Genomic DNA, 15,000 nt, shown 5'->3' with positions numbered 1-15,000 from the left:
ACTCAATACAATCTAAATCTGATACCTCACTGTCTAAATAGATATGGTGTGGACTGTATACTCAATACAATCTAAATCTGATACCTCACTGTCTAAATAGATATGGTGTGGACTGTATACTCAATACAATCTACATCTGATTCCTCACTGTCTAAATAGATATGGTGTGGACTGTATACTCAATACAATCTGATTCCTCACTGTCTAAATAGATATGGTGTGGACTGTATACTCAATACAATCTAAATCTGATACCTCACTGTCTGTCTTCTGACTGATACTGCTTTTTAAACTGGTCTGGTCAGTCTACTCAAATATTTGTACTATACATGTTTCTATCTGCAGGCAATACTTTGATCATTTGTCATTTTTTATGATGATACACTATTTTACGAATAGATATGGAACGTTTCAGGACACTGATGTATCTGAATATTAGAAAATATTTTACTGCCACTATTTTCACCACCAAAGAATAGCAGTGTGGTTTTAATATGATTTGACTCTTTGCAGGCTGTCAGGCTGTCTAGTCACAGAGGAAGGCTGTGCTTCTCTGGTCTCAGCTCTGGAGTCAAACCCCTCACACCTGAGAGAGCTGGACCTGAGTAACAATGACCTGAAGGATTCAGGAGTGAAGCTGCTCTCTGCTGGACTGGGGAATCCCCACTGTAAACTGGAGACTCTGAGGTCAGTATTCCTGGAGTTGGTCAACAAGTGATAACTGTTCACCAGATCCACATGTGTTTACCAGACACACATAGTCCACACCATATGTGTTTGGACAGTGAAGCTTACAGTTTTAAATGTGGTGCTATTCTCCAGCATTTTGGATTTGAGATATAATGTTTCATATTAGGTGACAGTACAGAATGTCACCTTTTATTTGAGGTTAAAGGTGAGAGGTTAGTATGTTTTGTTGTAGCCTCTAACTCCCTCACTCATTATTATTCATGATTCATTCATGATCTTTCTCAATGATGGCGTCACAGGCTTGATGTAGTCATTGCGTTCAAAGAATATGGGACCAAATACTAAACTGTTGACTACTTTAACTTTAATAAACTATAAGTGAATTGGTCAGAATATTTATGTCTTCTTCAAATAGGGGGACTAGATACATAAAGTGCTTTTTTGCTTTTATTTTTCTAAATGTTGAAACAGATATGTATTAAAATACCCTCAAATCAAATGTGACATTTTATACTGTCACCTCATATGAAACATTTGATCTCAAATCTAAAATGTTGGAAATGTATTAAACTACCCTCAAATAAAAGGTGATACCCTCAAAGAATAGCAGTGTGGTTTAAGGCACAAGGCGAGACCCAGATGGAACGGGAGGCAGATGGTTAGAGTCTTTGATATTTATTAATATACTAAAGGGGGAGGCAGATGGTTAGAGTCTTTGATATTTATTAATATACTAAAGGGGGAGGCAGATGGTTAGAGTCTTTGATATTTATTAATATACTAAAAGGGGAGGCAGATGGTTAGAGTCTTTGATATTTATTAATATACTAAAGGGGAGGCAGATGGTTAGAGTCTTTGATATTTATTAATATACTAAAGGGGAGGCAGATGGTTAGAGTCTATGATATTTATTAATATACTAAAAGGGGGAGGCAAGAGAATGGTCGTGGACAGGCCAAAGGTCATAACCAGATCAGAGTCCAGGAGGCACAGAGTGGCAGACAGACTAGAGGTCAGGACAGGCAGACTGGACAGGACAGGCAGACTGGTCAGGCAGGCTAGAGGTCAGGGCAGACAGACTGGACAGGCAGGCTAGAGGTCAGGACAGGCAGAGTGGTCTGGCAGGCTAGAGGTCAAGACAGGCAGAATGGTCAGGCAGGCTAGAGGTCAGGACAGGCAGAATGGTCAGGCAGACTAGAGGTCAGGACAGGCAGAATGGTCAGGCAGGCTAGAGGTCAGGGCAGGCAGAATGGTCAGGCAGGCTAGAGGTCAGGACAGGCAGAATGGTCAGGCAGGCTAGAGGTCAGGACAGGCAGAATGGTCAGGCAGGCGGGTACAGAGTCCAGAAAACAGGCAAGGGACAAAAACCAGGAGGAAAGAATTGAAGCAGGAATAGAGAAAAACGCTGGTTGACTTGATAAACATACAAGACAAACTGGTACAGAGAAACAGGAATCACAGGGAAACTGGTACAGAGAAACACAGGGATAAATACACCAGGGAAACACAGGGATATATACACCAGGGTAACACAGGGATAAATACACCAGGGATAAATACACCAGGGAAACACAGGGATATATACACCAGGGAAACACAGGGATATATACACCAGGGATACACAGGGATAAATACACCAGGGGTATATACACCAGGGAAACACAGGGATATATACACCAGGGAAACACAGGGATATATACACCAGGGATACACAGGGATATATACACCAGGGAAACACAGGGATATATACATCAGGGATAAATACACCAGGGGTATATACACCAGGGAAACACAGGGATATATACACCAGGGATACACAGGGATACATACACCAGGGAAACACAGGGATATATACACCAGGGAAACACAGGGATATATATATATATATACACCAGGGATATATACACCAGGGATATATACACCAGGGATATATACACCAGGGAAACACAGGGATATATTCACCAGGGAAACACAGGGATATATATATATATATACACCAGGGATATATACACCAGGGATATATACACCAGGGAAACACAGGGATATATTCACCAGGGAAACACAGGGATATATACACCAGGGAAACACAGGGATATATATATATACACCAGGGATATATACACCAGGGAAACACAGGGATATATTCACCAGGGAAACACAGGGATATATACACCAGGGAAACACAGGGATATATATATATACACCAGGGATATATACACCAGGGAAACACAGGGATATATTCACCAGGGAAACACAGGGATATATACACCAGGGAAACACAGGGATATATACACCAGGGAAACACAGGGATATATATATATATATACACCAGGGATATATACACCAGGGAAACACAGGGATATATTCACCAGGGAAACACAGGGATATATACACCAGGGAAACACAGGGATATATACACCAGGGAAACACAGGGATATATACACCGGGGATATATATAAACCAGGGATATATACACCGGGGATATATACACCGGGGATATATACACCAGGGAAACACAGGGATATATACACCAGGGAAACACAGGGATATATACACCAGGGAAACACAGGGATATATACACCAGGGAAACACAGGGATATATACACCAGGGAACACAGGGATATATACACCAGGGATATATACACCAGGGAAACACAGGGATATGTACACCAGGGATACACAGGGATAAATACACCAGGGATACACAGGGATATATACACCAGGGAAACACAGGGATATATACACCAGGGAAACACAGGGATATATACACCAGGGAAACACAGGGATATATACACCAGGGATATATACACCAGGGAAACACAGGGATATATACACCAGGGATACACAGGGATAAATACACCAGGGAAACACAGGGATATGTACACCAGGGAAACACAGGGATATATACACCAGGGATATATACACCAGGGATATATACGCCAGGGAAATGCATGGATATATACACCAGGGAAACATAGGGATATATACACCAGGGATATATACACCAGGGATAAATACACCAGGGAAACACAGGGATAAATACACCAGGGATACACAGGGATATATACACCAGGGATACACAGGGATAAATACACCAGGGATACACAGGGATAAATACACCAGGGATACACAGGGATATATACACCAGGGAAACACAGGGATATATACACCAGGGAAACACAGGGATATATACACCAGGGAAACACAGGGATATGTACACCAGAGATACACAGGGATAAATACACCAGGGATACACAGGGATATATACACCAGGGAAACAAAGGGATATATACACCAGGGAAACACAGGGATATATACACCAGGGAAACACGGGATATATACACCAGGGATATATACACCAGGGAAACACAGGGATATATACACCAGGGATATATACACCAGGGATATATACACCAAGGAAACACAGGGATATATATACCAGGGATATATACAGCAGGGATATAATAATAATAATTATGGTGTATATATCCCTGGACAGGTAAAACAGATCAGTGTTTGACATGAATATGGAGGAAAATATACCTCCACTATTTTCACCACCAAGAATAGCAGTGTGGTTTTAATATGATTTGACTCTTTGCAGGCTGTCAGGCTGTCTAGTCACAGAGGAAGGCTGTGCTTCTCTGGTCTCAGCTCTGAGGTCAAACCCCTCACACCTGAGAGAGCTGGACCTGAGCTACAATCACCCAGGAGACTCAGGAGTCAGACTGCTCTCTGCTGGACTGGAGGATCCACACTGCAGACTGGAGAAACTCAAGTATGTAGAGGGTTTATGTCAATGTTCATATCAGACATGTTTGACTTATCAGGCTGGTTAAGACAAACATTCTGACCACTACTTGGACAAAGTTATATGCTGACTGTGTGTGTGTGTGTGTGTGTGTGTGTGTGTGTGTGTGTGTCCAGTGTGTGTCCAGTGTGTGTCCTGTATCTGTCCATTGTGTTTGGCCATTGTGTGTGTCCTTTCACACATAGGACACCAACAGGACACACACACTGGACACACATAGGACACCAACAGGACACACACACACACACACACAGGACATACATAGGACACGCGCACACACACACACACACACACACTGGACATACATAGGACACCAACAGGACACACACACACACACACTGGACACACGTAGGACACCAACAGGACACACACACACACACACTGGACACAATATGTTGCTCATTACCTTCCACAGCAATAATCGTTTCACCACAGGGGTGTTGTGGTTAACTAACTGGATATTCTGTTAATTTCACATATCAATCACAATTAAAGCTTAATTGTCCTTCTACATGTACATTCTACTGGTGTTAAATTAACAGTGTGTTTGTGAAGTCATGATGATCTCTTTGTCAGGCTGTCAGGCTGTGGAGTCACAGAGGAAGGCTGTGCTTCTCTGGTCTCAGCTCTGGAGTCAAACCCCTCACACCTGAGAGAGCTGGATCTGAGTAACAATGACCTGAAGGATTCAGGAGTGAAGCTGCTCTCTGCTGGACTGGGGAATCCCCACTGTAAACTGGAGACTCTGAGGTCAGTATTATCAGATATGAAAGTACTTTATGTATGTAGTTCTCCCATTTGAAAAGTCGTAATTATTCGGTTATATTCACTTATAGTGTATTAAAGTAGTCATACGTTTAGTATTTGGTCCCATATTCCAAGCCTGCAGTGATTACATCAAGCTTGTGATTCTACTAACTTGTTGAATTAATTTGCAGTTTGTCTTGGTTGTGTTTTAGATGTTTTCCTGATAGAAACTGAATGGTGAATAATGTCCTGTCATTTTGGAGTCACCTCACTTGTATTGTCAGTAAGAATAGAAGATGTTTCTGAACACTTCTACATTCATGTGGATGCTACTATGATGATGAATAATCATGAATGAATCTTGAATGATGATGAATGAGAAAGTTACAGAGGCACAAAGATCAGACCCCCTCTGATATTGGTAATGGTGAGAGGTTAGCATGTGTTGTTGTAGTCTCTGTTATTGGTAATGGTGAGAGGTTAGCATGTTTTGTTGGAGCCTCTGTTATTGGTAATGGTGAGAGGTTAGCATGTTTTGTTGTAGCCTCTGTTATTGGTAATGGTGAGAGGTTAGCATGTTTTGTTGTAGTCTCTGTTATTGGTAATGGTGAGAGGTTAGTATGTTTTGTTGTAGCCTCTGTTATTGGTAATGGTGAGAGGTTAGCATGTTTTGTTGTAGCCTCTGTTATTGGTAATGGTGAGAGGTTAGCATGTTTTGTTGTAGCCTCTGTTATTGGTAATGGTGAGAGGTTAGCATGTTTTGTTGTAGCCTCTGTTATTGGTAATGGTGAGAGGTTAGCATGTTTTGTTGTAGCCTCTGTTATTGGTAATGGTGAGAGGTTAGCATGTTTTGTTGTAGTGTCTGTTATTGGTAATGGTGAGAGGTTAGCATGTTTTGTTGTAGTCTCTGTAACTTTCTCACTCATTATTATTCATGATTCTTTCATGATCTTTCTCAGTCAAGGCGTCTCATTGTGTTCGAGGAATATGGGACCAGATATACTTTTGACTAATGTAATACACTTTAAGTGTCAGAATAGTTATGACTTCTTCAAATGGGGGGACTAGATACATAAAATGCTTAAATTTTTCTAAACGTTGAAACAGATATGTATTAAAATATCCTCAAATAAAAGGTGACATTATAAACTGTCACCTCATATGAAACATTTGATCTGAAATCCAAAATGCTGGAGTACAGAGACACATTTAAAATGTTAGCTTCACTGTCTAAATAGATATGGTGTGGACTGTATACTCAATACAATCTAAATCTGATACCTCACTGTCTAAATAGATATGGTGTGGACTGTATACTCAATACAATCTAAATCTGATTCCTCACTTCTGTCTTCTGACTGATTCCTCTTTTTAAACTGGTCTGGTCAGTCTACTCAAATATTTGTACTATACATGTTTCTATCTGCAGGCAATACTTTGATCATTTGTTATTTCTAATAATGAACCATTCATGTATAAATAGATATGGAAGGTTTCAGGACACTGATATATCTGAATATTTTTTATATCTGAATATTTAAAAAACAAGATACTGCCACGATTTTCACCACCAAAGAATAGCAGTGTGATTTTAATATGATTTGACTCTTTGCAGGCTGTCAGGCTGTCTAGTCACAGAGGAAGGCTGTGCTTCTCTGGTCTCAGCTCTGAGGTCAAACCCCTCACACCTGAGAGAGCTGGACCTGAGTAACAATGACCTGAAGGATTCAGGAGTGAAGCTGCTCTCTGCTGGACTGGGGAATCCCCACTGTAAACTGGAGACTCTGAGGTCAGTATTCCTGTAGTTGGTCAACAAGTGATAACTGTTCACCAGATCCACATGTGTTTACCAGGCACAGATAGTCCACACCATGTGTTTACCAGGCACAGATAGTCCACACCATGTGTTTGGACAGTGAGGCTTACAGTTTTAAATTTGGTGCTTTGCTCCAGCATTTTGGATTTGAGATACAATGTTTCATATTAGGAGACAGTACAGAATGTCACCTTTTATTTGAGGTTGATGGTGAGAGGTTAGCATGTTTTGTTGTAGCCTCTGTTATTGGTCATGGTGAGAGGTTAGCATGTTTTGTTGTAGCCTCTGTTATTGGTAATGGTGAGAGGTTAGCATGTTTTGTTGTAGCCTCTGTTATTGGTCATGGTGAGAGGTTAGTATGTTTTGTTGTAACCTCTGTTATTGGTAATGGTGAGAGGTTAGCATGTTTTGTTGTAGCCTCTGTTATTGGTAATGGTGAGAGGTTAGTATGTTTTGTTGTTTTGTTGTAGCCTCTGTTATTGGTAATGGTGAGAGGTTAGCATGTTTTGTGGTATCCTCTGTTATTGGTAATGGTGAGAGGTTAGCATGTTTTGTTGTAGCCTCTGTTATTGGTAACTCTGTGAAGGTTAGCATGTTTTGTGGTATCCTCTGTTATTGGTAATGGTGAGAGGTTAGCATGTTTTGTGGTATCCTCTGTTATTGGTAATGGTGAGAGGTTAGCATGTTTTGTTGTAGCCTCTGTTATTGGTAATGGTGAGAGGTTAGCATGTTTTGTGGTATCCTCTGTTATTGGTAATGGTGAGAGGTTAGCATGTTTTGTTGTAGCCTCTGTTATTGGTAATGGTGAGAGGTTAGCATGTTTTGTTGTAGCCTCTGTTATTGGTAATGGTGAGAGGTTAGCATGTTTTGTAATATCCTCTGTTATTGGTAATGGTGAGAGGTTAGCATGTTTTGTTGTAGCCTCTGTTATTGGTAATGGTGAGAGGTTAGCATGTTTTGTTGTAGCCTCTGTTATTGGTAATGGTGAGAGGTTAGCATGTTTTGTTGTAGCCTCTGTTATTGGTAATGGTGAGAGGTTAGCATGTTTTGTTGTAGCCTCTGTTATTGGTAATGGTGAGAGGTTAGCATGTTTTGTTGTAGCCTCTGTTATTGGTAATGGTGAGAGGTTAGTATGTTTTGTTGTAGCCTCTGTTATTGGTAATGGTGAGAGGTTAGCATGTTTTGTTGTAGCCTCTGTTATTGGTAATGGTGAGAGGTTAGTATGTTTTGTTGTAGCCTCTGTTATTGGTAATGGTGAGAGGTTAGTATGTTTTGTTGTAGCCTCTGTTATTGGTAATGGTGAGAGGTTAGCATGTTTTGTTGTAGCCTCTGTTATTGGTAATGGTGAGAGGTTAGCATGTTTTGTTGTAGCCTCTGTTATTGGTAATGGTGAGAGGTTAGTATGTTTTGTTGTAGCCTCTGTTATTGGTAATGGTGAGAGGTTAGCATGTTTTGTTGTAGCCTCTGTTATTGGTAATGGTGAGAGGTTAGCATGTTTTGTTGTAGCCTCTGTTATTGGTAATGGTGAGAGGTTAGCATGTTTTGTTGTAGTCTCTGTTATTGGTAATGGTGAGAGGTTAGTATGTTTTGTTGTAGCCTCTGTTATTGGTAATGGTGAGAGGTTAGCATGTTTTGTTGTAGCCTCTGTTATTGGTAATGGTGAGAGGTTAGTATGTTTTGTTGTAGCCTCTGTTATTGGTAATGGTTTCTCACTTTCTTATTATTATTCATGATTCTTTCATGATTTTTCTTAATCATGACATCATCAGGATTAATTTATTATTGTTTAGAAACATGTTATCTACTCTCTTAGACAGAAAAGTTACTCCACTCATCATCCACCATTTTTTATTATTGGGCAAAACACAACCAACACAAACTGCAAATGCAACCACGAGTTTACGACCAAATACTAAATGTGTCTTAAAATACCCTCAAATTAAAGATGACATTATTAACTGTCCCCTCATATGAAACATTTGACCTCAAATCCAAAATGTTGAAGTATAGAGCCACATTTGAAATGTTAGCTTCACTGTCAAAATAGATATGGTGTGGACTGTATACTCAATACAATCTAAATCTGATACCTCACTGTCTAAATAGATATGGTGTGGACTGTATACTCAATACAACCTAAATCTGATACCTCACTGTCTAAATAGATATGGTGTGGACTGTATACTCAATACAATCTAAATCTGATACCTCACTGTCTAAATAGATATGGTGTGGACTGTATACTCAATACAACCTAAATCTGATACCTCACTGTCTAAATAGATATTGTGGGGACTGTATACTCAATACAATCTAAATCTGATTCCTCACTGTCTGTCTTCTGACTGATTCTGCTTTTTAAACTGGTCTGGTCCGTCTACTCAAATATTTGTACTATATATTTTTCTATCTGCAGACAATACTTTGATCATTTGTTATTTCACATAATGAAACATTCATTTATCAATAGATATGGAAGGTATCAGGACACTGATATACCTGAATATGTTGAAAAAATATACTGCCACTATTTTCACCACCAAAGAATATCAGTGTGATTTTAATATGATTTGACTCTTTGCAGGCTGTCAGGCTGTCTAGTCACAGAGGAAGGCTGTGCTTCTCTGGTCTCAGCTCTGAGGTCAAACCCCTCACACCTGAGAGAGCTGGATCTGAGTAACAATGACCTGAAGGATTCAGGAGTGAAGCTGCTCTCTGCTGGACTGGGGAATCCCCACTGTAAACTGGAGACTCTGAGGTCAGTATTCCTGTAGTTGGTCAACAAGTGATAACTGTTCACCAGATCCACATGTGTTTACCAGACACACATAGTCCACACCATATGTGTTTGGACAGTGAAGCTTACAGTTTTAAATGTTGCACTAATCTCCAGCATTTTGGATTTGAGAAACAATGTTTCATATTAGGTGACAGTACAGAATGTCACCTTTTATTTGAGTTAATGGTGAGAGGTTAGTATGTTTTGTTGTAGTCTCTGTTATTGGTAATGGTGAGAGGTTAGTATGTTTTGTTTAGCCTCTGTTATTGGTAATGGTGAGAGGTTAGCATGTTTTGTTGTAGCCTCTGTTATTGGTAATGGTGAGAGGTTAGCATGTTTTGTTGTAGTCTCTGTTATTGGTAATGGTGAAAGGTTAGCATGTTTTGTTGTAGCCTCTGTTATTGGTAATGGTGAGAGGTTAGCATGTTTTGTTGTAGCCTCTGTTATTGGTAATGGTGAGAGGTTAGTATGTTTTGTTGTAGCCTCTGTTATTGGTAATGGTGAGAGGTTAGCATGTTTTGTTGTAGCCTCTGTTATTGGTAATGGTGAGAGGTTAGCATGTTTTGTTGTAGCCTCTGTTATTGGTAATGGTGAGAGGTTAGCATGTTTTGTTGTAGCCTCTGTTATTGGTAATGGTGAGAGGTTAGCATGTTTTGTTGTAGCCTCTGTAATTGGTAATGGTGAGAGGTCATTATTATTCATGATTTTAACTGTAATCATGACATCATTCAGGATTCATTCATTGTTTAGAAACATGTCTCATTGTGTTCGAGAATATGGGACCAGATATACTTTTGACATATTTAGTACATTTTAAGTTCAAGAATACTTATGACTTCTTCAAATGGGGGGGACTAGATAAATAAAATGCTTTAATGCAACTAAACGTTGAAACAGATATGTCTTAAAATATCCTCAAATTAAAGATGACATTATATACTGTCACCTCATATGAAACATTTGACCTCAAATCCAAAATGGTGGAGCTTATAGAGACACATTTGAAATGTTAGCTTCAACTGTCAAATAGATATGGTGTGGACTGTATACTCAATACAATCTAAATCTGATACCTCACTGTCTAAATAGATATGGTGTGGACTGTATATTCAATACAATCTAAATCTGATACCTCACTGTCTAAATAGAAATGGTGTGGACTGTATACTCAATACAATCTAAATCTGATACCTCACTGTCTGTTTTCTGACTGATTCTGCTTTTTAAACTGGTCTGGTCAGTCTACTATAATATTTGTACTATACATGTTTCTATCTGCAGGCAATACTTTGATAATTTGTCATTTTTTATGATGATACACTATTCATGTATGAATAGATATGGCAGGTTTCAGGACACTGATGTATCTGAAAATGTTGAAAAAATATACTGCCACTATTTTCACCACCAAAGAATATCAGTGTGATTTAATATGATTTGACTCTTTGCAGGCTGTCAGGCTGTCTAGTCACAGAGGAAGGCTGTGCTTCTCTGGTCTCAGCTCTGAGGTCAAACCCCTCACACCTGAGAGAGCTGGACCTGAGCTACAATCACCCAGGAGACAAGGGAGTCAGACTGCTCTCTGCTGGACTGGAGGATCCACACTGCAGACTGGAGAAACTCAAGTATGTAGAGGGTTTATGTCAATGTTCATATCAGACATGTTTGACTTATCAGGCTGGTTAAGACAAACATTCTGCCACCACTTGGACAAATAAAGTTATATGCTGACTGTGTGTGTGTGTGTGTGTCTCCAGTGTGTTTGTGTGTGTGTGTGTGTGTGTGGCCAGTGTGTGTGTGTCTCCAGTCTCGAGTGTGTGTCGTCTCCAGTGTGTTTGTGTGTGTGTGTGTGTGTGTGTGTGTGTGTGTGTGTGGCCAGTGTGTGTGTGTCTCCAGTCTCGAGTGTGTGTGTGTGTATCTCCAGTGTGTTTGTGTGTGTGTGGCCAGTGTGTGTGTGTGCGTCTCCAGTGTGTGTGTGTGTTAGTGTCTCCAGCATCTTTGTGCGTGTGTGTGACTCTGTGGGTGTGTCTCCAGTGTGTGTTTGTGTCACCAGTGTGTTTCTCCAGTGTGTGTGTGTGTATGTATGTGTGTGTGTGTCTCCAGTGTCTGTGTGTGTGTGTGTTTCCTGTGCGTGCGTTTCCTGTGCGTGTGTGTGAGTCACCAGTTTGGTTTGTGTGTGTGTCTCCAGTGTGTCACCAGTGTGTGTGTCACCAGAGTGTGTGTGTGTATCTTGTGTGTGTGTGTGTGTGTGTGTGTGTGTGCGCGTGTGTTCAGGTGTATCCCTCAATGACTGTCTGTTCTTCTGCTTACCGCTACAGTGTGGAACATGGTGGAGAGAACAGAATGAAACCTGGGATTAGAAAATGTGAGTGTTGACTGCTGTAAGAATATGACTAAGAATAAGTCTTAATTCAAGTTAAGTCAAAGTCAAAGACCACCATCATTACTGACTTGGTCATATTAAATATCAGCTGTAGTTCTACAGAAGCAGAAATCAGGGACACCAAAGTTTATGAAGAATTGCTTTGTGTGTGTGTGTTCAGGGTGTGTGTGTGAGTTTGTGTAATTAATGGGAATAAGTGTGTTTTTATATTACCATACAGTATAACATATGATCATTCAACAAGTCTCAAGTTACCTTAACTTCTCCTTTTTGATACCTAGAAACATCTACATTAAATGAATTAGTGAAAAGTGAGTTAACATTCTAATGTGAATGATGATGATTTCTAATATTGTGTCTGGTTTCATCCATCAGATGTCTGTGATCTCACACTGGACCTAAACACAGTAAACCGATGCCTCTCTCTGGCTGAGGAGAACAGAAAGGTGACATGGAGGAGAGAGGCAGCCGTATCCTGATCTCCCAGAGAGATTTGAGTACTATGAACAGGTGCTGTGTAGAGAGGGTCTGACTGGGCGCTGTTACTGGGAGGTAGAGTGGAATGGGGGAGGGGCTGATATAGGAGTGACATATAAAGGAATCAACAGGAGAGGAGGGGGTGAGGACTGCTGTTTTGGATTCAATGACAAGTCCTGGAGTCTGGATCTGCCTGACATCAGTTACACTGCCTGTCACAATAATAATGTCACTACCATAGACGTCCTCTCCTCCAGTTCCCACAGAGTAGGAGTGTATCTGGACTGGCCAGCCGGCACTCTGTCCTTCTATAGAGCTCTCCTCTGACACTGACCCACCTGATCACATTCACCTCCACATTCACTGAGCCCCTCTATCCAGGGTTTAGGTTTATCATGAAGAGTCCTCAGTGTCCCTGAAATTATACCCGTGGTAACACAAATAATAACCTGGCACACACGCTGGACACACACACACACACAGGACACACACACACACACACACACAGGACACACACATACTAGACACACACACTGGACACACATACACACAGGAAACAGTTCTTTCCATGGTCTGCATACTCAGCAGACATGTCACCCGTTCTGGATCGATGTGTACGACAGCGTGTTCCAATTCCATAAGATCCAGCAACTGCACAGGAAGGAGTCAACATTCCACAGGCCACAATCAACAGCCTGATCAACTCTATGTGAAGGAGATGTGTTTGCTGCATGGGGCAAATGGTCACCAGTTACTGACTGGTTTTCTGATCCACTCTGCTTAACTGTTTTATTAAGTTATCTGACAAAATATATTTGTGTTTAAAGTCATGTGTAATCCCATAGATTAGCCTAATGAATTTAGTATTTAATTGACTGGTGGCCTTATATGAACTGTAACTCAGTGAAAAATCTTTGAAATTGTTACATGTTTTGTTTATTTGTTTGTTCACTAAAAGAGACAATTATTGCAATGTTTCATTCCATCCATTCTTTTCACTAAATGGTAGTAAAAAGTCATTCATCCCTTCACTAAATGGAAGTAACACTAAGTCGTTCCATCCTTTCACTAAATGGTAGTAACACTAAGTCATTCCATCCTTTCACTAAATGGTAGTAAACACTAAGTCATTCCATCCTTTCACTAAATGGTAGTAACACTAAGTCATTCCATCCTTTCACTAAATGGTAGTAACACTAAGTCATTCCATCCTTTCACTAAAGCTCTAAAGTAACTTTTTATTGATGATGCCTCATTTAAATGTTCTGGATTTTTGATGAAAGGAAATCCCATAAAGCCTACTGGCCAGGACTTTGTTATGACATCTTCTGATTGTGTGTGTCTCAGATCAGGACTTTATTATGACATCTTCGATTGGGTGTCTCGGTTCCAGGTCTGAGCCATGACAGAATGTGTCTGTCTATTTCCAACCCTGCCATTTCTACCTGTCCTGATCTAGTCTTTGACCCCCTGACCTCCTCACATCGTCTCTGTCCATGTCTGCTTTTAGCTCCCACCTCTACTTCACTGTGTTATAATGGACCTTGTAAGCATTTATGTCACCTCTGTAACCAGGTACCCAGAAGCATACTGACCTTTCTGACCCTGTCCCATGGCCCTACTTTCTAGGGCAGACATTGAAATTCCTCTAGTTTTGTTTTGTTTCACTTACTTATTGATGTATTTGCTGTATTGGGGTTGTGCTGCAGGCATCACCTTGGGGGGGTTTGTGTGTAGAGATGATCACGTTCCAGATAAATGGTTGAACTGATTCTGTCTCCGTCTCATCATTATTGAATTGTTATACAGACCTGGTTATGAAACCCACAAAACATAACAACAGATTGGTGATGAGTCTGAATCTACAGGAACTATTCTGTAATGAAACCAACAAAACATAACAACAGATTGGTGATGAGTCTGAATCTACAGGAACTATTCTGTAATGAAACCAACAAAACATAACAACAGATTGGTGATGAGTCTGAATCTACAGGAACTATTCTGTAATGAAACCCACTAAACATAACAACAGATTGGTGATGAGTCTGAATCTACAGGAACTATTCTGTAATGAAACCCACAAAACATAACAACAGATTGGTGATGAGTCTGAATCTACAGGAACTATTCTGTAATGAAACCCACAAAACATAACAACAGATTGGTGATGAGTCTGAATCTACAGGAACTATTCTGTAATGAAACCCACAAAACATAACAACAGATTGGTGATGAGTCTGAATCTACAGGAACTATTCTGTAATGAAACCCACAAGGCTATAACAACAGATTGG

At 40.3% G+C, this 15,000-nt stretch overlaps 1 protein-coding gene across 1 annotated transcript in view; it reads left to right on the top strand.

Annotated features, from left to right (window-relative positions):
* The window catches only part of LOC135568977 (NLR family CARD domain-containing protein 3-like), a 58,942-nt gene extending 45,820 nt beyond the window's left edge, over nt 1-13,122 (top strand). The window contains 4 exon segments of the mRNA XM_065015756.1: nt 12,162-12,208; nt 12,602-12,674; nt 12,676-13,016; nt 13,019-13,122. Of these exon segments, the coding sequence (XP_064871828.1) occupies nt 12,162-12,208; nt 12,602-12,674; nt 12,676-13,016; nt 13,019-13,122 (565 nt within the window).
* Nucleotides 13,123-15,000: the final 1,878 nt, after the last annotated feature.

The sequence above is a fragment of the Oncorhynchus nerka genome, unplaced genomic scaffold (genome assembly GCF_034236695.1).
Source record: "Oncorhynchus nerka isolate Pitt River unplaced genomic scaffold, Oner_Uvic_2.0 unplaced_scaffold_1290, whole genome shotgun sequence".
Taxonomy (NCBI): Eukaryota; Metazoa; Chordata; class Actinopteri; order Salmoniformes; family Salmonidae; genus Oncorhynchus; species Oncorhynchus nerka.
Note: the sequence above shows the minus strand (reverse complement) of the source record. Positions and strands in the feature narration are given on the sequence as shown.